At 38.8% G+C, this 25,833-nt stretch overlaps 1 protein-coding gene and 1 long non-coding RNA gene across 3 annotated transcripts in view; one reads left to right on the top strand and one right to left on the bottom strand.

The window, feature by feature from the left end:
* LOC309481010 overlaps window positions 1-25,833 on the top strand; it is a 60,482-nt gene that overhangs the window by 4,908 nt on the left and 29,741 nt on the right. The gene's annotated exons all lie outside the window — the stretch shown is intronic.
* The window catches only part of LOC309480846 (interferon-induced very large GTPase 1-like), a 33,171-nt gene continuing 19,692 nt past the window's right edge, over window positions 12,355-25,833 (bottom strand). Inside the window, exons 2-6 of the mRNA XM_082145512.1 lie at window positions 23,447-23,488; window positions 22,179-22,844; window positions 19,405-20,028; window positions 17,622-18,793; window positions 12,355-17,214 (exon numbers count right to left, since the gene is read on the bottom strand). Coding sequence (XP_082001638.1) covers window positions 12,532-17,214; window positions 17,622-18,793; window positions 19,405-20,028; window positions 22,179-22,844; window positions 23,447-23,488 — 7,187 coding nt within the window. The 3' untranslated portion in view covers window positions 12,355-12,531. The remainder of the gene's footprint in view (window positions 17,215-17,621; window positions 18,794-19,404; window positions 20,029-22,178; window positions 22,845-23,446; window positions 23,489-25,833) is intronic.

Genomic DNA, 25,833 nt, shown 5'->3' with positions numbered 1-25,833 from the left:
GCATTAAAAAAAAATTTCATTAATTTGTTAATTTTTGTTATTGTTTGTTTGTTTTTAGGCTGCATAAAATGTTTCAACATAATTCTGTACAGTAATTTTTTAAACAAATATGTGAAATATTCATTATGCAACAATAACATTTCAATCCTCATTGTCACATGACCTCACTATATTGTATGTTTAATTTAGCAATCTTTTAAATATAGAGAAGCATCTATCATTTTTAATGTAATTTTGTGTAGAAATTCCTTTGTATATGTAAAAATCTCTATAAAGAAGTCTAGAAATCAGTTGTTATTACTCCTCGTTTATTTGCCACACTGAAAATCATATAAAAAATGTCATAGTTTAAAGGTCCCATTGCATGGATTATTTTATTATTTTAGAATGTTTCCTGGGGTGCCCTTATAATGTTAGTATGTTTTTTAGATCAAAAGTTGGTATAATTTAGAAATAAAAGGCATATTTCCTAGCCTGATTTTAGCCTCTGATTTGAACGCTCTGTTTGAAGGGGCGTGTCTGCGGAGAGACTTCAGTGTAAACGCCCACTGCTGTGATTGGCTGTGAGACTTCAGTGTAAACGCCCACTGCTGTGATTGGCTGTGAGACTTCAGTGTAAACGCCCACTGCTGTGATTGGCTGTGAGACTTCAGTGTAAACGCCCACTGCTGTGATTGGCTGTGAGATTTCAGTGTAAATGCCCACTGCTGTGATTGGCTGACATGCTTGCATATGAAACATTTAGCATTACATGTGGAACTCTCTCGAAAACTTTTACTATTACAGTTATTATACGTTTTTACTATTACAGCTATCGAGATTAACGAATCGTGAGAAGTTTAAGTATTTAGATCTATTCCCATCACATAAAAGGATGCAGTGATGAGCATTGAGCAGATGACAGCCTGTTGATCGCGTGAGTGAAGATCGTATCATTGTAACGCAGTTCCCTTTCAAGGGAACTCCCGTTGCGTCGAAAACTGACGCTATGGGAACGCTTTGCGTGATGACGTCTTGAAGCACATGTAAAATCAGTCCAATGGTGTGGCGGAACGTCAGAGGCGGGTGACGTCACGTACCAGGAAGCTATAAAAGCCGGCCCGAAACAGAAAACGAAAGCTTTCTGAGTCTTCAGTTGCGCTCTGTGTTGAATCTGTCCTTGTTATTTGGTGTTGTCTGTCTATATTATATATATATATATTCAGTATGGCGAGCAAGCAGCAGTTTAGAGTGTGTGTCCATCCCTGCCCGCGTTATTTAACGGGAGGTGATACTCACACTCTTTGTGTTGTTTGTTTGGGTGAGGAGCATGCCCAGTCAGCACTCGAGGGTGGTGACTGTGTGCATTGCGAGGCGCTTCCATTGCGTACGCTCCGATCCCGCTTGGCTCGGTTCAATCCCGATCACGTTCCCCAGGGCTTGGTCGATCTCAGACCTGGGGTTCACAAATGGATTTATCAGTGGATGTTGAGACGGGCTCTGCCTTATCTCAACATCCTTCTGATAGATCCAGTTCCTCTCATCAGGGTGTGGAAGCACGCGCTGCGGTTTCTTCCCCCCCGATGGAGGCACCAATACTGCAATTGTCCAGCTCTGAGGAGTTGGACGTTGTTAGTATTGAAGCTGAGTCTGAGGATTCGCCACCTCAGTCTCACGCTTTTGAGGAATTGCTCGATGTTGTCACGAGAGCAGTTCACAGAGCAGTTCACAGCCTTCCGTTTTTCCCCGATCTCCACACCGAGGTGTCGAAATCGTGGGGAAAACCGGTTTCATACAGAGTGTATGCACCACAAACATCCCACTATTCTTCCATTCACAAATATAAAGAATATGGTTATGGGGAGATGCCGAAGGTGGAAGAGACGCTCGCGAGCTATCTCTCTCCAGCAACGGCATCTTCCCTGAAAGCTCCTTCACTTCCCTCTAAGCCAGTAAAATTCACATCATCTCTGGTTCATAAATCGTATGCAGCCGCTGGTCAAGCTGCAGCGTGTCTGCATACGATGTCTATTATGCAAGCCTATCAGGCAGAATTATTGGGGGATTTAGAGGAGGGCGGGGGAATTGGTCCTGACACAGTGGCTGAACTACGCAGAGCCACAGATCTGTCTCTCAGGGCCACCAAGGAGACCGCTAAATCAATCGGGCGGTCTATGGCAGCCCTGGTGGCCACTGAGAGGCATCTGTGGCTCAATTTGAGCGATATAAAAGAGAAAGAAAAGCACGTTCTCTTAGATGCTCCGGTTTCCACTGTTGGTTTATTTGGTGATGCAGTAAACAGTGCGGTAGCTAAATCTCAGGAAGCTGCTAAACAGGCAGCTGCATTACAAAAACTTCTCCCCCGCCGTTCTTTCTATGAGGCTGCTGAGCGGGAGCAGCCTCACTCCTCTAAAAAGAGCGCTGAACATCGTGCCACTCAAAAACAGAGTGTGTCCTCTCGTGCTCCCCCACAAAAATCTCGGGGACACGGAGGGCGCTCTCAAACCCAGCAGTCTTCGAGGGGTAAAACGGATCTGCGGACCGTTATTACCGCCAAGAAGGCTGCTGGGAAAAAGTCCTGATGTCTGAGGGCTCAGGACAAATGAGGGTAGTCCCCCCGAAGCAGAGCGGTTAACACCTCTTTTCACGGTGCCCGTCTCTCTTCGGTGCCCTCAGGGGACCGTTCTGCCAACCCTGCCACCTCTGGTGTTACAGGGCGCAGTGGTCTCCGGCGAGCACATATCTCAAGGTCCACCCGGAAACGTAGTGGCCTCGGGATGCCCGCCCCCTCTGAGGAGGGTGCTAGAGCAGTCTGTTTGGTCGTTCCCTGCCGGTGTGCCGTTACAGGGCGACGAACCGACTACTCAACAGCAGGAGAAAAATACGGTGCCGTCTCTCTTCGGTGCCCTCAGGGGACCGTTCTGCCAACCCTGCCGCCTCCGGTGTTACAGGGCGCAGCGGTCTCCGGCGAGCACATATCTCAAGGTCCACCCGGAAACGTAGTGGCCTCGGGATGCCCGCCCCCTCTGAGGAGGGTGCTGGAGCAGTCTGTTTGGTCGTTCCCTGCCGGTGCGCCGTTACAGGGCGACGAACCGACTACTCAACAGCAACAAAATCCAGAAACCAGTCTCGAGAGACTGGTACCTCTAGTAGAATATTTGACAGCGTGGAAGCTACTGTCAAATGTTTCTCGTTGGGTCCTGCAGACCGTGGAAAAAGGGTATTAGATACAATTCTATTAACGCCCACCACGGTTTATGGGGGTCCTGCCCACAGTGGTGGGCCCCGAGCAGGTTCTGGTTGTGGAACATGAAGTAAACACTCTGTTAGAGAAAGGGGCCATAGAATATGTACCCCCCTCCAACAGGGAAACCGGGTTTTACAGCCGGTACTTCATAGTTCCAAAAAAGGACGGGGGATTGCGTCCCATTTTAGATCTTCGAGTTCTGTACGAGTCAGCCATGCAGCTCAAGTTCAAAATGTTAACCTTGAGACAAATCGTGCCACAGATCAGGTCTGAGGACTGGTTTGTCACGATAGACCTCAAGGACGCATATTTCCATCCGTCCGTGTCATTGGAAGTTCCTGAGGTTTGCTTTCGGGGGCAAAGCATACCAATATCGAGTTCTTCCATTCGGCCTGGCTTTATCACCCCGCACTTTCACCAAATGCGTGGATGCAGCTCTGGCGCCTCTGCGCCTCCGGGGTATTCGCATCACGAACTACATCGACGATTGGTTGATTTTAGCTCAGTCGCATTAGATGGCGGTTCAACATCGAGATGTTGTTCTCGCCCATATGAAAGAGTTGGGGTTACGGCTGAACGCCAAGAAGAGTGTGCTTTCTCCATTTTAGAGGACCACTTTTTTAGGCGTGGTTTGGGATTCAGTGTCGATGCAGGCGCGCCTGTCATCGCCACGCTTCGATTCCATCCTGGCAGCTGTGAGAAGTGTAAAGCTAGGCCAGCTACTCACTGTCAAACAGTTCCAGAGACTGTTGGGTCTCATGGCAGCAGCTTCCAACGGGATACCTTTTGGACTGCTGCACATGAGGCCCCTGCAGTGGTGGCTCAGGACCAGAGGGTTTTTCCCCGAGGGGCAACCCATTTCGCACAATCAAGGTCACGCGGTGATGCCTACGTGCCTTGGTTATGTGGAAGAAACCTTGGTTCCTGTCCCAGGGCCCAGTGCTGGGAGCTCCTTGTCGTCGCAAACTGCTAACGACGGATGCTTCCCTCACGGGTTGGGGAGCGATCCTGAGGGTCGCTCATCTCAAGGTCTGTGGGAAGACCATCATCGTTCCTGGCATTCTATAGCCTAGAGATGTTAGCTGTCTTCCGGGCTCTGAGGAGCTTTATCACAGGTCTCAGGGGACACCATGTGTAGTACATACGGACAACACGTCGGTAGTCGCCTATATCAAGGGGGTTTGCGCTGGCATGCCATATCCTCTTGTGGTCCCAGGGGAAGTTGCTGTCACTCAAGGCAGCCTACATCCCCGGGGTCCAGAATATAGGAGCAGACACTCTGTCGAGACAGGGGCCGAGGCCCGGGGAATGGTGGCTCCACCCCCGAGGTGGTGGAGCTGATATGGAAATTATAAGTGGATCTGTTTGCGTCTCGAGAGACGTCTCACTGTCCACTTTGGTTCTCCTTCACGCATCCAGCTCCTCTGGGACTGGATGCTATGGTACAGACGTGGCCGAGGCACAATTAGATAGATGTAAAGACAGCTATGTCCAAAGATTTTGGAAATCAATAATGTACAAAGTCAGATATTTTGTTGAAATTAAGTCATTGAAAGACAAGGACATTGTCTGTTTTATAAAGGAAATTATGGGTTGGAGATAATTTCCCTAAACAATGTGTGACTAAAGTTAATCAGAAACTTTGTGAAACCTGCTTAGAATATTTAGATTTTCCATGTCGCTTATGAAAATTAATGTTCTGCCAATAATAATGATGTGAATGTGCTTTATTGTATTAATGTTATGAAAACAAGAGTATTGAAGAATAGATTGCCATATTTTTGTAACAAGAGTTGAAGGTGCAAGCGGTTAGGATAGCTGTCTGTGTAATTTAGAGACTGAGAACAAGATTTGAGGAATCTTGTGATTTCTGTGAAACAGTAGAGATAAGTGGGACTGAATAATGATAATATTAAGTTGAATCTGCATACTAACCATTTGAATAAGCTATCAAACCAGTGTTAATGAAATTAATGACATGCTAAATTTCTTTATACTGTATGAAGAGTAACTGAATAGTCCTGATACAAAAGAGAGCAAATGCTGTAAGCAGCTCTGCTCTGAAGCTCTCAGTTTAAAGAGATTTGCAGATTATGTTTTTGTAAAAGTTTGATTCTGATTGGAAAGATAAACAGTAACTTGACTGGCTCCAAACAAAGAAAGTGCCAAAATAACACAAATTTAAAGAAAAGTCTGTGTTGATATGGGTTAGAAAGTAGATCAGTGTTAATATGATGAAGATTATGATTCGGCTATTGTAATTGAATTTGCAGCTGGGACAGTGGGGGAAAATGCAGAGAACTTATCAGTGGCTCTGTTTGCATTTCCTGAATAAGAACACACTGCTTCAGGGGTGTAAAGTAGGGTGGAGATGTTAGAAAGATCACAGTGATTGTAGGTAGAATAACAGAGAGTGTTTTACTGCGGTCAGCGGGGTCATTCAGTGACTGTAAAATGCCCACTGTATGACTGTAAAAGTAAATGAGGGAGAAAAGAAAGTTGCCAGATAAACTTTTGAAAGTTGTTAAGAAGATTGAAAGATATTAAGTGTAAGGAATTCCTTTTGAAAGGAAAAGAACTATAAAAAGTACCGGTTGACGTAAAATTACAGATGAGCTAAATGAGTTGCAAAATATTTTAAAAGTACCGGTCACTAAAAGGATGATTGTGTTTTGAATGAAACGCTTTGATAAGGTTTTAGATGATATAGAGAGACAAATCTAACGAATGATTTATAGTGATAATCATAAAATGTATGACAAGCAGAGAGCGCAGCCTCAAAAGTTAGTATGAATCATAGAAGCAGATTGATAAACTCCTAGAGAAAACATTGAAGTCGGGTATTAAATTATGGTAATTGAAAACCTGACAACTAGAATTGAAATGAAATTTGAAACGTTATTAAGAACTAGAATAATTATTATTTCTTTAAGATAAAATAAACAGAAGCAGTGTTACAGGATTAACAGTTGCAAAATGTAAAATGTATAAAAAAGGCATTTGATTAAACAAAAGCTTGTTGTTGACTATGAAAAGAGCTAACAGCTGATGTTTTGGGTTCAAAAGAAGATTGTGAATTGGCCAAAACAGGTTTGCTTATCTGAATTTGGTATGCTGTGACTAAAGCTGCCACAGTTTCAGTGCAACAGAGACTCATTCTGAGTGGAAATTTGTAATGTCTAAATTACAATACATATAATTTATGGAAAAGATGCCTTAAGATGAGCTAGAGTAGATAAAAGATGGTAGATAAAGTCTGAAGTTAAAAGTTTATGAGAATGCAGTGTATCAGTCCTGAATGCCTCAAGAGTCTCTCTCTCATTCAATGTCAGCTGAAAGCTGTTGTCTGAGCCTGTGTAAAGCACAGTGTTTCAGTTGAAAATCATAGACACAGAGATGTTAAAGGAAATCATTGCCATTCAAAGAGCAATTTGTACTTAAAACGTTTTAAAAGTAAAACTGAAAGACTTTAAAGAAGTCTTTAAAATAATACTGTTTTGAACTTGTTTATTTTAGGACCAGTGACTTTGTCTCATTTTAGCCTCCACCATAAAACAGGGCTGATGGCTCCGGCTACAGAAGTAACAGTACACTGAATGTCAATATTAAATGTTCCAAGTGGATATGATGGTTCTTGGTTACCTCGATAAAAAAAATAAATAAAAAAAAACAACAACATTTCATTACCACAAACTATGATAATTTTGCTCAAGTGAAGTAGATCCATAACTCAGTGTGCAGGAGGCGTAGATCCCGAAGACGGGTAAGATTCTCTGATGGCCATAGATGGGAACAACCTAAGACAGAGGCTATCGCCGCCACTGGGGCACCTGCCCACCAGGTTCGGGAGGTGTTATTTACGAAAAGGGAGTGGTTGTGATGCTACTTGGGGCCAAGAGCATCAAAGAGGGGTCTATAAGCTGTTCCCTACAACTTCCACTCCAATATATATATATCAAAATGTTCCTTCACTTAAAAGAGCTTAATTATCATATAGAGACAATTACATCCAATCTCAGTAATATGTAAATAGAATCACAGAGCACAACCAACAACCATCTTGATTACGGGGACTTCGAATAGCTTGTCACCTTAAACATTTGACCGTTCTGTTTTAACAGAAGATCAAAGATGTGACATAAGGAACATGATGTTGGTTGCCTTATGGGCAAAGAAAAATGTTTGATATTGAACTAGTTTTAACTCCTGAAGGTCGTTAGACATGGTGGTGGCTAAAGATGAGAACAGCTTGTGATGAGTCAAGAGAAATTTCTGAAAAACGAAGGTTAGGTGAATTGAGTATTTAAACTAAAAATAACCTTAGAAAAAAGATCATAGCATAATGTATTTTAGATTATTGTAACGGTTCTAATTTGAGTCAAACATTTGTATTTTGACATTTGTGAACTATTAAGGATTGACTATGACTATGATTATTTTAGTTACAGTCCTAGGAGACTGTTGAAAAGATTATTTGCTTATAATGAGAGAGAAAGAGACTGCTTGAGTGGACTACTGAGAGACTGCTTGATACGCTGTCTGTCTTTCTGTTATCAGTCAGCCAAAGAAAGATGAGCAAAGTAAGATAATGAACCAAAACAATCCAGCTGACTTTTCTAAAATCAAATGAATAATGAACAGACATGCTTCGAAACTGGTTAAGAGGCCATAAATAAAAACATTAGATAAAAGATACAGGAAAATGTAAGGTTAAACTGTCATTTAAAATTTAAATATTTTTAGAGAAAATATATAAATAAGAAATATGAGCGGTTCATAGTCAGGGATGAGTGTGAGTGTTAATTCATGTTTTGAACAGTATGTGTTAGTTTAGGACAACTATCCTGTCTGAATAGTGTGTATAAATTTGTCATTTAACCACTGGAAAGAGTGTTTTAGTATTATAGATAGCTTAAGGCAAATGACAAATTTGAAAGTAAGCTGAGGATAAGCTGAGGATTGTGAATCAATCTGATGAGAAGGCAACACAGAACATAGGACGAGCTTTAAGTTTTAATTGATCATCGAGCTCTGTCTGTTAATTATTATTTTGGTCATTTATGATGTGCAGTAAATTTGAATTACTTTCTGGACAGGTTTAAGTATTGATGTGTAAATTAGAATTGTGAAGTCGTAGATAGCCGTCAAAACCTGCTTTTCAGGTTTGTAGCCTGAAAAGCAGGATACGCGGTGAGACTCGGGGCCGTTGCCCTTTAAAACAATTTGATAAGAAGATGAAATTGTGGCTTTAAGTAATATTTTTGTTTAAGAGGCAAAGAAAGATGTCTAAAAGAAATTTGGCTGAAGGACAATGTTTGGGTTAGCAAACTTTGTCCAAACAAATGTTACCAAGTAAATATTAACAAATATTGCAGTTTTCCTGTAGCTCAAACATTAGAGTTTGACACCTGTAACGCCAAGGTCATGGGTTTGATTTCTGAGGGAAAGCAAGAACTGATAAGTCGTGCGTCAAGAGGAGGATGATAACAGTTGGGGTCACATTTGCTGAAAGCCATCGCACAGGTGGGAAGATAAATGTTGGAAGGACACTGGGTTTTAATTGGGTAAAAGCCCTGCAAGAAGCCATTCTTCCCCCGAACAAAATTGCTGTGTGCATTGTTTGTATTTTTAAGTGTGCCAATAACAAGAATTGTTTCGATAGGAAACGCCAGGGCAGATGCGGCAGCACAGCAGACAAAAGAAAACTATGTGACAATAACCTCAACATTTGTTTTTCTTTACAGAAGATGCAGACTTATACACACACACACACACACACACACACACACACACATGAACAAATGGTCAGATAAGAGGGGGGGGGGGGGGGGGGCAGAAGGACCATTTGCATTCAGGAAAACCCAGAGGGTTAGAAGAATTTGTCTAAAACCAGCACAGGAGTGAAATGACAGGGCAGACTGTGCCCAGTGAAAACAAGAGCTATATATGAATTTGACTAGTTATCCTGGCCTGGGTCATTATTGTGGCAGAAAGATGCCACACCTTGCGCAGCGCATAACTTAACATTTTCATTTTGCAGGATGTCAGAACAGATTGAACCAAACAGAACTGATTCTGTATTGTTTTGTTAACATGAGCAACATGGGTTGAATGTTTTTTTTAGGGGAACAAGGACCCTGAGTGCTATTCAATGAGCAAGAAATTATCCGGTGATATGTTTCAGGTTGAAAATTTCACAGGTCACACCAAAGGGACGACAAGACAAGCGGTCACTAACAAAATCACTTAAGGTCTCCATTCGCAGGTGACAGCAGACAGTAAATGACTCATTCCAGTGGGGGCGCGATCGTGATCTAAGGGAAAATCTTGTAAGGATTTGAAAATGATTGGAGGGTGTTAGACCTGGGTCCAAGCATCTGACCTTAACCACACCAACCAACGTCAGCAACCCAAAACGCCAACGCAAAGAATAAAGTGGGGGATCAATGATATGTGCTAGAAACTATCTCCCCTGCCAACGTTGGAAAAAATCCTCTCTACGGCATGCAAAGTGTCATATTGGTGAAGATGGAACGTCCATGAGGCAACGAGATGATCAACATATCAGGAGAAAATGTTGACCAATTAATGGTTGAAGAAAAGTTTTGTGATTTTATTTGATTGAATCAAATTAGGGCTTAGTATTGATATAAATCTAATAATTTGACTTGTGCAAAGAAAAATGTGTTTTCAGGTAGGAGATCTATTAATTAATGTGAAGTATGGTGATAAGAAAAAAGACGGTATGTAATGGAAAAGTCAGGGATAATTTCGAACAACGAATGATCAAATTATAAAACTTTTCGGGTTAGATTTTATTAAATAGATTTTAATTAAATATAGCTTTAGAAGTAAAACCATTTCCTGACAAAATATTGTGATTAATTGAAAAAAGCTACATATACAAATACATAGTGTTATGATTGTATGTGTTATTCTGATCATTTTGTTATTAATGGGTACAGTCTATCCTAGGGATGAACAAAATATGCAGATGGTACGAGTGACGGAAGTTGCAATTATAATCATTTACGTTTTTCTTACTATATGCTTTGAGCTATGTCTGGGATGACTGAGGGTCTGGTTCTCAACCAGGAAAATGCGATAACAATGTTTGTTCATTTTTAGCCCGGTTTCAGGCAAAATGCTTATTTATTTGCTACAAGCTTTTTACTAAAAAAAAAATCGTATTTCTTTCAAAGTTCAAGTAGAGTGATCAGGTATACAAAAAAAATCAGACATGAAGGGTATAACTGTTCTTGAATTAAGACTTGAATTAATTCTATTCTCAAAGATTTAACAGTATAATGGGTTTGATTAGGAAACAAGAGTGAATTTTTTCTATGTTGTTTATCAGAGAATGATAAAGAGAAGGAATATTGTGATGGAAAAAATTCAGTATTACTTAATTTTTATCGTTTCCAAACTGTTAATATCATTTAGTCATATGTTTTCTGTGAGGGTCTCTTACAGCTGAAGGGACATGAAAGAGTTTTAGTCAAGGAATACAGGGTGTCGTATAATAATAGGGTCCCAGGCCCCTCCTGAGGGAAGCAGGAGGTCATTTAGATTGTAAATGAAGGCCTTTTGGCTTCTCAGGAACAAAGAACAGCATGACCTGCCCAGGAGGGAGGGGGGGGGGTAGAAAACAGTCCATATACCAGCTTGAGATATAAGATGTCTTTAAGGAAATTTACAGAAACTGAGAAAGGAGGAGTCAAGAATGTCAGAAACCTGTATAAAATGTCTACAGTATGTTCATTAAGTCCACTAGGTCATTCTGTTTCACAGCTGGGTGGCTGCGGCTGTGAAAAGAATCCTCAAAGAATAAACCTTTTCTCTTTAAAACAATTTTGCCTCTTGAAAGTTTCTTACACCTTTTGATGCTGTTTTTATTAATCTCTGAAAATTGCTTTTACAACCATTAACTGTTAAGTATCCTAAATCCTAATCGTGGTGAGTTTGAAAGGTAAAGTTAAGGTAACGTTAGCTTTTTAACGCGAACATTCTAGCCAGTTAACGTTAGCCAAATACTAGTTATTACAATGTTTGATGTTAATGTCAGTTATTATTTTCAAGTTTAGAACAAAGTAATCGAAATGTTCTTGTTTCTGAACACTTGTGTGTAACTTAACGTTACACCGTGTGTGTGTTGCCTGTCGCGATCGAGGCCTCAGACAACAATATGTTAACATATAACGTTATAACATAACCCTACCGGTAAGTTATGTTCTAACGTTACACTAATTGAATGGACAACCACAGTGTTATTAGTCATATTATACATTTTATAACTTCAGTACGATGCACATTTAAAGTGAATACACAGGCAGAGAAAGTCCCGCCGAATGAATTCTCGCGTCTCGGCATTTCAGTTATTGAATAAGGCACTAAAATTCATAAAAGTAATCTCTCTGTGTACGTCTATGCAGTGTTGAATATGTTTTTCATTTCTTTCAGCATGTACAGTTGTTCGAGATTGCAGTGTGCTGAGGATGAGTTTTGCTCCTTCATTAAAAACAGAGGTAAGTCATTTTCAGTTATTGAATAAGGCACTAAAATTCATAAGTAATCTCTCTGTGTACGTCTGTGCAGTGTTGAATATGTTGTTCATTTCTTCCAGCGTGTACAGTTGTTCGAGATTGCAGCGTGCTGAGGATGAGTTTCGCGCTTTGCTTGGCCCTGCCAAGTCTGAAGTGTTTCTAGTTTAATGAATTAAATTTTAATAAAGAATTTTAAACTGACTTCTGTGTGTTGTCATAATTGACGTAACATCTAAAAATCAGTAATGTAACTGTGTGAAATATTTTTTGCATACACAACTTTAGCTTTCATTCTTTTTTTAAGTGTGTAACAGATTGTAGTTGGTTATATGTTGTGTATATAAAAATACCATAATCAATTATACTGCATAGTAACTTTACAGTATTTTAAAATACAGTGCAAAAACAAGCACTGTAATTAATTTTACAGTATAAAAATGCTGTAAGTTATTATACGGTATGCTGTGAAGTACTGTTGTCAGATTTACAGTAATTTTACCGTGGAATAAAATACTGAAGCTTGCTGGATATTTGTTGCCAGTAAGTTACTGTTGATTTTACGTTAAATTTTTTACAGTGTGTGTTGAACAGAACACTTTGATATCATCTTTCTTTAAAATCTTTAATCTCTTCTGTGAACTCCTTCTTTGAGCAGTTTCAGTACGCTATATTTAGTTTAGTATATGCAACATTCGCTGAAGTGTGGGACATAATCTCATTTCAGCTGAGTATTGTGTATCAGAGTCCTTGTTAATTGTTCCATTAAATGTATTTATCCAGACTCTCAATAGCTTCCTCTTGAGAGTATATTTTCCATTCATCTGGAATCTTGCCACTTCCTTGAAAGGTTTTTTCATAGTGCTTTTCCAGATCTTCCTGGAATTCACACACAAACCACTTCCAGTACGGCAGCTCAGAGACATCCGGGGTGATACTCCATGACGCATATTTAGGACCTCCTTTTCTGTATTCCTTACAGAGGACTTTATCATCTGAGCTATTTGTATAGAAAGATCGATCACTGGCTACTGCTGATGTGCAGATGTCGATGGATAGGTTTGTTGTTCCTCTGTAACTCCACCCATTCAGTCCATCATTACGATGGAAAGGAACACTGTGATCTCCAGGATGGCCTTCTATTGTGTTTGTGCAGATCGCTCCACAGAAAGGACACTGAACCCAACAGCACTGACAGAGGTGATCGATCAGAAGCTCATCTGGTCTGTCTGTGTGTTCTAGCTTTACTGGAAACGTTTCTGTGCTGAATTTACTGTGTATGTCAGATATTATAGAAGGAAGTTCTTTCATTATCACATCTTCTAGGAAGCTGACATCAACATCATCCTGATTCACTCCAGTGAGGTCATTTAGAGACAATACCAGCTCATCAGAGAGCTGTTCTGTGAAATGACTCAACCACAGATGAGCATCTCCATTAGTCTCTACAGTCTGTTTGGTGGAATGTTGTGCTGCGTTTGTGATCTTCTGCTCCAGCTGTTTAATGCTGTTTTCCATCTTGAGTCGAACACTTTCTTCAAATCTTTCAGTGATGTACTGACTGACTTCATCTCTGATGAAGTTCTTGAAGTGTTCTCTGGGATCATTAATGTATGTGATGTAAGCTTTGAAATCATGTTTTCCTGCCAGTCTCCTCAAGATGTGTTTCTCCAGGTTTGATCGGTTCCCATTTAGTGATTCACAGTTTGTCCTCATTTCATCTGCTAAAGCTTTGGCAGTTTGTTTGTAGACCGTCTGCTGAATCGGCTCTTTAAGTTTATTACAAACAAATTCCCCAAAAACAGCAGTTGATGATGCTCCTTGACAGTATTTCTGGAAAATGCTGTAATACTCTTGACTCTTCCTCTCAAAATAAAGAACAGGATCATTGGCTTCCCTGAACATTTTGTATTGATCATTGAATGTATTGTTTTTTATTTGACATATGAAAAGTACCAGATCCACAAAGAATTCACTCTTGAAGACATAATTCACTTTTGGCCCTTCCTCATGCTGTGTTATTCTTGTCTTTATGTAATCTACGAGTTGTTGAATGCAGCTGTTGTTGTAGCCCATCTTTGCAATGTTATATGACTGAATCATTTTATTTGTGGGTTCAGTGATGTCTGTGATTAAGGATTTTATCTGGACTTCATCCTCTTCAGATAAAACACGACCAATCATCTCATTAACTCCGTTGTACACATTCATAAAAGGTGCTGCAATTCCACTGGATTTCTTTAATTGTACATATTCTGAATAGCTTGGCAAACGGATCATATCTTTGTGCTTACTGCTCTCTTTCATACGGTCTAAAGGGAGACTTGAATAGATCTGAGTGATGATCTTTTTCACATCTCCTAATATGTCAATATATTTGACTAAAGGAGTGTCTCTGATGATCATAGCTGTCTGTTGTTTCCAAAAAGAATCGAACTGTGTTTTCATGAAATTTTCATCATTTGCTTGTTCTTTGAATTTTAAGGCAAGTTCTTTGCTCTTTTCAAAGAGTGTATTTTCATGATGTGTCCTCTCAGCATCCATCTTTTTCTTCAGGTGACGCTGCTGAAGAACCCCATTTAATTTCCTCTTAGTTTCTCTCACAATGTTTTCTTGAAGCTGTTTGATTTTTGTCTCAAAGAAACCTTTCCACTGATTCAGTACAGCTGCGTCTCTGTCTTTCTGAAAGAAATCAGACATTGTCTTTTCCACTTCTTTACGTTTTGGATTCAGTTCTGTTTGAAGATCAGTTTCCTCAACATCATGAATTACTTCATTTTCTATTTTGTTGTGAAGCTTGTTTTCAATGTCCAGCATGGCACTCCGGAGGCTCCAGGTCCACTTGCTGTATTCAGTCTCTAGTTTCTTGTATGTTGCAATTTCCAGGGAATTTTTGAAGCTGAACACAAATTGTTCATTAAGCAAAGCCTCCCACAGATCTTGAATACGGTCTCTTAGGTGCGTCAGCATTATGCCATCTGATTTTGAAGCATGTGTTCGGATAGTTTCCTTTAGTTCTAGAATGTTCTCGCAGTAGTTTGGGTTTGGTGGAGCCATGGGTGGGCTGCCCTCCCAGAGATGAGCAAAATACTTCACATCTTTCTGTACATCAAACTCAATCACATCACTGAATCCTTCTGCATCACAGACTTCCTCTTTAGCAGCTAGTTTTGTCATATCATCCAGTTTCTCCTGCAGTCGTCTCCTTCCCTCCATGTTTTTCTCTCCAGCTGTAATATCGGAGACATTCTGATGCACAAACATGCAGCTGGGAGTCAGTCTGACCTTCTTCATCCTCATGAAGGCCTGAACAACAATCTGAAGAATGTCCTGCATCTCAGATGGGTTTTCTCCAAAGATGTTGATGAGGGTCATATTTCCAAAACCAACAACAAATGTGGCCATTTCATTGTCATGATGTGTTGTTGACCTTCCAGCCAGTTCTGGTGCACGAAGTCCTTCAGTATCAACAACCAGAATATAGTCAAACTTCAGCTCAGTTTTCATCTCCTCTGATATTTTGACCAGCTGCATGAAAGCTCCTTTGGTGCATCTTCCAGCACTGACGGCAAACTGCAGTCCAAACATGGCATTCAGCATGGTGGATTTCCCAGAGCTCTGAATCCCTAGAACTGACAGTACAAAGATTCTGGTCTCATTTCCCAGTTTCTTAACAAGTTCATCTAGAACAGCAGAGACCCAGGAGAGAGGAATATGAGCAGCATCTCCATCCATCAGCTCCATTGGAAATCCAGAGATCATCATCTCTGCTGCAAGACTTGACAGAGAACAGAAGTCAAACTGCAGATTGTCTTTCTTGTTCTTCATCACAGACGACCACGATTCATAGATCTGACCAAACTCTCTCAGGATGTGCTCCAAGCCTAAACATGTTCTATTTATTTGCTCTGATATGTTTTCCAAGTTTGCTTGTTCAGTCGTTATTAGTTTGTCAGTCTTTTTCAATTCTAAGACTTTATTCCATTTCTTGTCATACTCCTTATGAAGATCAAAGAGCTTCTCTGTAGTGAAGTCATCCAACAGGTTCATCATCCATCTGAGGAAATAGGTTTTTTCATTGTTTCTCTGTGATTTCATTGTTTCAATAAATGTTTTCATGAACTCACTCAGTCCTTTGGCCACTTGCTTTTCTCTTATTTCTCTCATGCGCTTGAGTTTGGTACTTTTATCTTCCTCTAGATTTTCTCCTTCTAGATGATGCAGCTCTTTGTTGATTTTACACCAGTCATGCCACAGTTTCCCCTGACAGGGCAGGTTTGTTTCTTTCACTGTTGATGGATCCTCTCCTCTCATCAGTTTCATGATCTGAACTGCTGCCTCTTTCCCTCTCAGACATTCTGGATCCTTCTCATCTACTCTGATTCCTGTGTGTTTGGCCACATCTTCAAGTTTGAAGGTCTTTTTCTCCTTGGTCAAACTTATTCTGATCATCTCCCTTATCTGATTAGATACGTTAGATTGTTTTTTGTCCAAAAGACCAGTTAGACATTTTTCATTCCCCAGTTCAGTTTTATCACAGTCATTGTCAGTGAGCAGACAAATGAGAGGTTTAGGAGATTTGAAGAGTGATCTCACCAAACCCTTGTACTGGTTCTTCTGTCCAAAATCAGGTAAGAAGAGGACATTTACTGAAGCCATACTGGTCAGAATCTCATATTGTGTCTCGTTGGTTCCTGCATCACCATGAAGATTACAGAAAGCAACACAGTCATCAAATGCCTCAGTCTTTTTCCCAGAAGGGCAGTACCAGGCGATCTCCACCACTCCGTCCATCAGTAATCTGGTTCTGCTGCTGCCTGAGCAATTCCTGTGGAAGAACGTGTGGTGTTTCTCATTGATGAGGCCGTTTATCAGCTGAGACTTAGATGAAGACACTGAACCAAACCTGAAGAACGCCACCATTGGAGTCTCAGCCTTGTAGACCGGTTGAGTTTGACTGATGATTTCATTATTGGAGTCTTTCTTCTTCCAGCTCTTGTTGATTTGTCTGAATGTCCAGAGAGGAAACTCAATCTGTTGTGTGAATGGATCAGGAACAAGCAGAGGCAGTGAATACTGACACTGTGAGAGTTTAGTCACCATCAGCTGCTTCAGGAAACCATCAGCACAATGAAACACGGCCATCTGAACATCCATTGAGTGAATATCAGGGTTTGAACTGTCTTTGTTATCTTCTTTCTGTCCGTGTTTTATGGCTGTGTATCTTGCTCTGTAGTCCATGTTAATCAGCTTTTGCAAAAATGAGTTTACCAGTTCATTCTGTTCCTGTGGCTCCTGAGACTGAAATGAACACTTGGTGATTTGAAGAACGTCTGCCGTTTTCATTTTATCTTGACATCTTTTTTTCAGATCTAGTCTATCATAGAGTTCTTCCAGCTGTTCATTGGTTCTTGGTCCAAGCTTTTGGTTTTGACCAGTTTCATCTTTCTGTAAATACATGAACAGATTCACATAAAACAAATAAATGTAATTTGTTATTTTCACTTTAGCAGAGATAATAGCCTGATACACAGATTAGAAAAAAATATAATGAAGAACAACAACAATGAAAATTTAGATAAGAAATAGTTTTGCAATAAGTATTTTAGAGATTATAGACAAAAATAATTAAACAAATAGGTCCCTGTCCTTTGAAAGGGATGAAAACGTAATTCTCTGTTATATTTGCAGGTCCAGTGTATAGATTATGATTGTAGGTTGTAAATGTGTAGTATTGTCCATACAGAGAAAAAAACGAAATTGTGAATAAGGGAATTTGAACTCAACTCTTAATGGTTATAAAACCTCTAAGTCCTCTGAATGCTCCTGACCCTTGATTTACATTGATCACTTACCAGTAGAGAAGAGGCTGTTTGAGAGCAGCAGATTTTCATGTTCTCCATGTCTTTTCTTCTGTCTTCTTCATAGTTTGCAGGATTTACTCTCTTTTTGTCTTCATGAATCTTACATTGTTCTTCTCTCAGATATTTCTCAATCTGTATTTGATCCGCTTGTTCTTTTATATTTTTTCTGAATTGTTCTTCATTCCCTTTGAATTCTTCTTCTCTTCTCCTCCTCTCGCTGTCATGATACTGTCTTTCTTCCTCCATATTTGCTTTCATGTTTTCTATTTCTACTTCATGTTTGATCTGAAGATCTTCTTTCTGTTTTTTGATTTCCTCTCTCTCTTCTTTAAGTCTCTGATAAGATTCATCCCACACCTTTTGTTCTCTCTCCCTCTTTTTCTCGAATTCTTCTTCTCTTCTCTTCTTCTCTGCATCATGATTCTGTCTTTCTTCCTCCATCTTCATCTTTATTTTCTCCTTCTCTTCTTCATGTTTGGCCAGGAGTTCTTCTCTCTCTCTGTTCAGTTCCTCCACTTTGTCCATTAGCATCTTCATCTGTGCTTCTTGTTTTTCTCTTTCCATCTGTCTGAACATCTTACATGTGTAGTAACTCCCTCCATTTGCTGTCACCATGTCATTGATTTTCTGCAGTAATGTCGACACCTGCACACGGTCTCCAGTCTCATTATTATTGAACACATGATATCTGTTTCCACACTGTCCGATGAGGTTCATCAAAGCAGATCCAGGTTTACCCAGATACTCTTCAATGGTCTTCTTCTTCAGATCATCTCCTCTGGTGAAGAGCACCATAGTGTACATTATGGAGTTTTCACCAAAAGTCTCCTGAATGATCTTGACAGCATTTTCCTCCTCCTGAGTGAATCGTCCCAGTGGTATCAGTAACAGAAACACATGTGGTCCTGGCAGAATCATGGAGATGCAGTTGCTGATCTCTTCATGACTAAGTTTAGTATCAAACAGTCCTGGAGTGTCAATCACAGTAATCTGTCTGCCATCAATCTCAGCCGTCTCTCTCTGACACTCTTTAGTAATGGACTCTTGAGACACATCTGCTTTAAATGCTTCTCTCCCTAAGATGGTGTTTCCTGTTGCACTCTTCCCAGCTCCAGTTTTTCCCAGCAGGACAATCCTCACATCATCCGAATCCTCTACTGAATCTGAAAAAGAGAAAACTGCTGAGTCATGCTGCTAGTCTTTTAAAAGTCAGATCCAACAAACATTTAAGAGCAATCTGTCTGAATTATTACAAATTACAAAAGAACAAATTGAAATCAAATATATTGAGAATTTGAATTGTACGTGAATTTGACAATTATGTGACTGTTTTATTTTGACATGAAGAAAATGTATTTAGCACATCATCTGTGACAATTTCCTGAAATTATTTATCCAAACTAACATATCTTTATGGCCTAATGAAACTGGTTTTAATCTCTGTTTGGTGGGTGTTGAGATCTGATTCCAAAACAATTCTCAATGTTTCTAAATTTTACAGCAACTGTATGGTTTTAGATATTTATTGAGCACCAAAACTTAGGTAGACAATAACCACATTCTGCTTTAAGATTCTGCATAAAAGCCATAAAGTCACTGCAGAAAATATGAAAAAGCAGGTTATGTCTGAGCTACAGTCTCTCCTGGTCTTTTGGAGATGGTGTGTGCAATAGTCTGACTGAGATTATGTGCACTTTCTCCTCCTTCCAGTAGTAAATGTCCACATGTTTTATCACTTAAAGTGGGTGTGAGACACACATTTTCTGATCATTACCTTTCTGTTGAATCTGTGTGTCTAGTGAGATTCTCTTCCTCATTTCTTCAAATTTCTCTATTTGTGCATCCAAAAATGTGTCAGTGGAGAAACAAATTCCACTATTTTCTTCCATCATCTGCTCCAGTTTAGTCACCAACACGGACACTTGTGGGTTTGGACCAAGGAAATGATGTTTTCCCCCAAAACACTCAACAGTGTTCACTGCTTCATTCTGTTCTTCTGTCTCATGCTCTGACTTCTGGATTATGAGAAACATGGTGTGGTTGTTGATCTTCGAGCTGAATATTTTCTGGATCTCCTCTGTTTCTGTTTTGTCTTCACCAGTAAGTGGACCGTCAGGAATAATGAAGAGGAAAACATGAACTCCAGGATCACAGAGAGACACACAGCGGAGAGCCTGACGCATCACTTCCTCCTGTGAGAGTCGAGTCAGAGCTGGAAGCTCCACCAGAGTGATCCGATGTCCATGAGCTTCTCCTTCCTGCTTCACACACTCTGAGCTGAGCTCGGATCTTCTGTCTCTCTGCTCCAGGATGAGGTTTGATATGAAGGCTTTTAATGTTCTGTCACTCCCACACAGAACCACATTCAGCTTTGGTGAAGCACAGACACTCTCTGCCACTGAGAAACAAACATGACATTAGTTTAGTGGGTCAACTAAAAATATTCATGTGATTTATAAAATTGTTATTAATTTAAATAGAATTATCACCTCTACAATAACATTAATAATCTTCAACAGTCATTATATAATGTGCAGCAGCATTTAGCTAATGTACATTGAAATGGGAATAAAGATTCTGTCCTATTCTGGGGTTTGATTATATTTTCAGTATTGAATATTATCAAATGATCATATTCGTTTACTTACTAGGTCGTTCATGAGATGGACTCCGCCGTCTTCTTTTAACTACAAATAAAATAACATACAATTAAAAATGTCACAAATTCTTTTACCAAATTCTGTTATCTTTATATATTTAAGTAATAATTCACACAAAAAGAACAATTTGTCGACATGTTATTCCATCTCAGTATTATATTCTTTCTTTCATAAAACACAAAAGTTTATTTCCAGCATGGGGGATAAGTAAATTATACATTTTTAATTTTGTCAAGACTAATTACATCTGAATTGTTTATTTAATTTTTTACCACCAGTCGTGTTTTTGGATTTCTTGTCAGGGGAATCTTTGCATTGTCTTTGCAGACTGAATACAAATCTGTCAATTGAATACAATATTGACAATATTGACAAAAAAGTAAATAATGAAAATGTAATATTAGTTTATTGGGTCAATTACATGAGTTACATAACAATTTTCATGTGATTTATACAACTTGTATTAATTAAAATTGAATGATACTTTTGTTTTGTTGTTTGTTTATTTTTAGCAATAAACATCATGTTGATCGTTTAACGGTTCCCGCCTCCTTCTTCCCTGAGCCTTTAACATTGTTAGAGTAATAATGTTTATTAAAGTTTTTTTTTATTCTCCCCAAATGGATATGCTGTCAAATAAAAAATAAAACAGAGTATCTGTAAGTTTACTGAGTTTGTTGTAGACATTATAAAATTTTATACTACAGGGCCGTTGAATGCTTGAATCTGATTGGTTGACGAACGTTCTAAGGTGTGCATTATTTTCAGGGAAACGCACGGCTAAAGTAGTTCCAGGCAGGTCTTGACCGCATTACAGTTCCATATCACTTCGCGTAGTCAACTGTAATAACGGAAAATAGGATACAATTCATAACAAGAAAAAGCATTTCGCCCCGTGCGCTTGATCTGCAATTTTCAACGTCTAGCTTCACAATCAATAGAAACATGCAGTTTAATTTGAATAAATAAACTATAAAGTCCTATCTATAATCAATAGAAAATTAAACTGAATATAGGCTAAATAAATGGATAGTCCTGCAGCACGGATTTTTATTGCAGATAATTTAACAAATAAATAATTATTGATAGGCCTACTTGTTAAAAGGGCTTTGGGTTTCATTTATTTGGCTAGTCTACTGTCATCTGTCAATAATAAATTAAAAAAAAAGAATTAACGAATTAATTAAAACGAATTGAATTAATTTATTAAATAATATTGACGCACATGCTTTTCTGTCTCATTATTGCAACATCTCTCTCTAATAACTGCATAAAGCCGGGGACACACTTTAAGGCCGGTTATGAATGTAATTTGATACTTATGACTGATCATGACCAAACGCGTGTTCAGCGCGTTCAGTCTGTGTTCAAAGTCGGTGTTTAAAATCTGCTGCAGTCGATGAAAACAGTCCGAGAATGTGTCAGCTAGTCGTGTGTCCCCAGCATTAGTGGCTCAAACCTCCGTTACTAACTCTGAAATGACGTTTTGGAATTAGCAACGGAGGCATGGGATTAGATGCGTAAGAAATTAGTCCTACATACAAGAGCGTTTTAATGACAAAAACTTTACAAACGTCTTGAAATACAAAATCTGAACAAATGTTTCGAGGTGTGGTAACTGTAGTATAAGCGGAATAATTGACTTCAGGCTGTTGAATTATTAGAAAAATAATGCACACCCGAGGTGTAACGGCCACTCCGCTTCGCGTCGTGACCGCATTACCACCTCGGGTGTGCATTATTTTTCTAATAATTCAACGGCCTGTCGTCAATTATTCCTTACATAATTCTGTTTTTGTATTATCATTTATCATTATAAACATTTTTCTCTTGAAGGAAGTGATGTGTATGCGAGGGTTAAACTAACTTTCTTGCCAACAATACTTACACAAGGTATTCTTCTGGATTTTTCCATCATCTTCATGATCAAGATCTCCCTCTTCTTCTGCTGTGACTGAACTTCTAGATCTGCTCTGCTCTTCATCCTCTGATGCTTCTTCTCCTGCTTCCTCATACAAGTCACAGACAAGAAATTGGACCTGGTTTTCTTTGAGTATCTTCTCTACTCTTTCGAGTATCTCAGAATGCAATCCTGATTTTCTTTCATCGAACTGAAGATGTCCACCTCCACATTCATTTATGAATTGATGAATACGGTTATTGTGTATCTCTTCCTCATTGGTCAACACTATAGTGTGTTTAAGAGCCTCGTCACTGAATTCATTCAGCACATATCTCACTATGTTTCTGTCACTCTCACTGAAGTCGTTCTTCTGCAGGACAAGTATGATCACATGAGGTCCAGGAGCAGACAGATTCACACACTCTTTCACTCTCTGTGTGATCTGAGAGTTTGACAGATTTGGATGCAGCAGTTGAGGAGCGTTGATGACTCTGACGTCTCTGTCCTTCAGTTTTCCTCTGTGTTTCTCAATGTGCAGCTCTACATCAGCAGGTGCTTCACTCTCAAACGCTGCTCTTCCTAAGATGAAGTTTCCCACTCTGCTGTTTTCTGTTACATTCTTCCCCAGCAGAACAATCCTCAAATCATTCACTGGAACAGAGAACAGAGAACACAGAAATAACAGTTATACTCGACCAAGTGAATCAGGGACGGACTGGGAGTAAAAAACGGCAGTGGATTTGCCCCCTAATAGGCCCCATCACAACTACAAACAGCCACTACTATCTCACAATATTATAGCAGTCAATGTATCGCATTTATGGCAAATAACATCACAAAACCAATGGTGATTGAAATCAATTTATTATTGTATGAACTAAAATACTTGAAATTTACACGAAAAGAGCAGAATGCAAAAATGTATAATGAGACATAAAATGATAAACATAAACTTAGAATCTAGAAACCTGAAACAACAGAACTATTCTACAATTTGAATATTCATATGTCTGTGTGAATGGGTGTGAATTTGGATATTGGCTGGGTTAGCCTACATGCCATGATCAAAATAATATAGTTTTGGTGTCTACTGTTGCCACGCAATGACAAAAGTCCCGCTGCAGCCAAGCTGAGTGAGAGTGACCATGTGTGCACAAATGATTTGCAAACTCACTCATTCTCTTGTTACATGTTAATCGGAGCAATCACATTAGGCTACTTCATTTACTCTGTTTTCATATTTGTTTACTTACTATTAGGTCGGTCAAGAGATGGACTCTGCCGTCCTCTTTTAACTGCAAAAGAAAATAACATGCAATTTAAAATTTTGCTAACTCTTTTACCAAATTCTGTTATCTTCATATTAAAGAAATAATTCACACAAAAGAACAATTTGTCAACATGTTATTCCAACTCAGTATTATATTCTTTCTTTCATAAAACACAAAAGTTGATTTCCTGCATGGGGATAAGTAAATTACACACTTTTAACAATATTAATTACATCTGAACAATTCTTTTTTTTTTTTTTTTTACAACCAGTCGTGTCTTTGAATTCCTTGTTGGGGGGATATTTGCATTGTCTTTGCAGACTGAATACAAATCTGTCAATTGAATACAATATTGACAAGTGAAAAAAAAAAAGAAAAGAAATTAAACAATCAATATATTTTTATTTTCCCGGTTTTTGATTGAGATTTATATACTGTCTGGAATGGCTGCAGTATATGCAGTATATTCCCATATCCATCTAATATTGAAGGCAATGCGTGTCAAAGATTAGTCGCATATCTTTAGTTAAATATGCTCTTTATTTATTTCTTGCTTTTATTCCTATTCAAAATGCTTTTTTGAAGCGCATGGGTGGATCTCCGTAATCCTTTTTATTCTGACCAACATGCTCAAAAACTTTAAAAAATGAAACTTTGTCTTTTTACAGTATGAGCAAAATATTGCAGGAATATGTCTACTAGCCTGAGTGTTGCGAAATGACGAAAGGGAAAATAAAATGGTAACGTTACAACCTTTGATGAAATGGTTAATCAAAATATTACTGAAAATTGTGCTACCTTATGATTTCTCGAGGTGACAAACTTTGCCTTATTATTACTAATTCTATATCACATTTCCCAGCTAGCAGGGAACGTTCTTAGAACTTTGGCTAACATTCCCTACAAGTTTGGTTAATGTTCTGAAGAAAACATTTGAATGTAATGTTTAACGAATATTTTAAGGATGTTTTCTCATTTTTAAAAATGTTCCTATAATGTTAAATGTAAACTAAGATATAACATTTTAACTGCAACATTCAAAGGATGTTTTGGGAATGTTTCTGAGGTAACAAGTTGTACAATGATCTCAATAAAACATTGTCCCAATGTTTCATGATAACAAAAGAGGAACATTCTCTCTGTCACATTAGGAAAATGTTTTGAGGATATCATTGAGAGATGAGATGTTGAATGTTCTTTATAAAACGTTCTTCTAATGTGACGAGTTAACACAATTAGAACATTCTACTTGCAACATTTTGAGCATATTTTGGGAATGTTGTTAAAGTTAAAGTTTGTACAATGATCTCAATATAACATTGTCCCAATTGTGGGAATGCAAATTTATTAAAATGTTTAGTTTAGGTTTACATTGAATTTAGCATGTTAAGGTTAGGTATAAATTATGATTATCAGAGTTTTCTAGCAAAAGACTCTGGTCAGTCCTGTTTTACTGAAACTCTTGGAGTTTGTGTTTTAGCAAGAAAGTCCAGCCAGTCCTGTACTCGGGTCTCAGTGTTTGAATAGATATGCTGAGTGGATTAGGGTGGGCAATGCTCTGTCTAAAACCGGTTCCTAAACCTGTCTTTTTCGGTTCCTGCCCCTAAATGTATATAAACTGTAAGAGAACATTCACGTCAGACTTGGTGACTGCAGCTACCGACAGCTCGTGTCTCAATAAAGAATCCTGCTGAAGAAACAACCAAGTCTCCTGGTCTTTCAATTCTAAGTTCACAACACAATGTTTCATGATAACAAAAGAAGAACATTCTACTTGCAACATTTTGAGCATATTTTGGGAATGTTGTTAAAGTTAAAGTTTGTACAATGATCTCAATATAACATTGTCCCAATGTTTCATGATAACAAAAGAAGAACATTCTCTCCGTCACATTATGAAAATGTTTTGAGGATATCATTGAGAGATGAGATGTTGAATGTTCTTTATAAAACCTTCTTGTAATGTGATGTGTTAACTAGAACATTTCAAATGTAACATTTTGAGGATGTTTTTGAGATAACAGATTATATAATGTTCTCAGTAAAACATTGGCACAATGTTCCATAATAACAGAGGAGGAACATTATCAAATCAACGTTCGTAAAATGTTTTGAGGATATCACTGAGACCTGAGATGATGAGTGTTTTTATAAAACGTTCTTGTAATGTGACGTGTTAACAAAACTAGAACATTTTAAATGTAACATTTAGCAATCAAACTACACAATTATTGTTAAATTGAGCTTGCTGGTCAGTAAGCAGGCCAACAGGGTTCACGATGGAACATATTGTGCGTTTAAGTCCTCCTGGGAAGTTTGTATTCATGAGGTTTAATTTTTTTTTATGTTTTAAATTAATGAAGCCACTG

Source organism: Leuciscus leuciscus, assembly GCF_965113295.1.
Source record: "Leuciscus leuciscus genome assembly, chromosome: 18".
Taxonomy (NCBI): Eukaryota; Metazoa; Chordata; class Actinopteri; order Cypriniformes; family Leuciscidae; genus Leuciscus; species Leuciscus leuciscus.
This window is presented reverse-complemented; position numbering and strand designations above follow the sequence as displayed.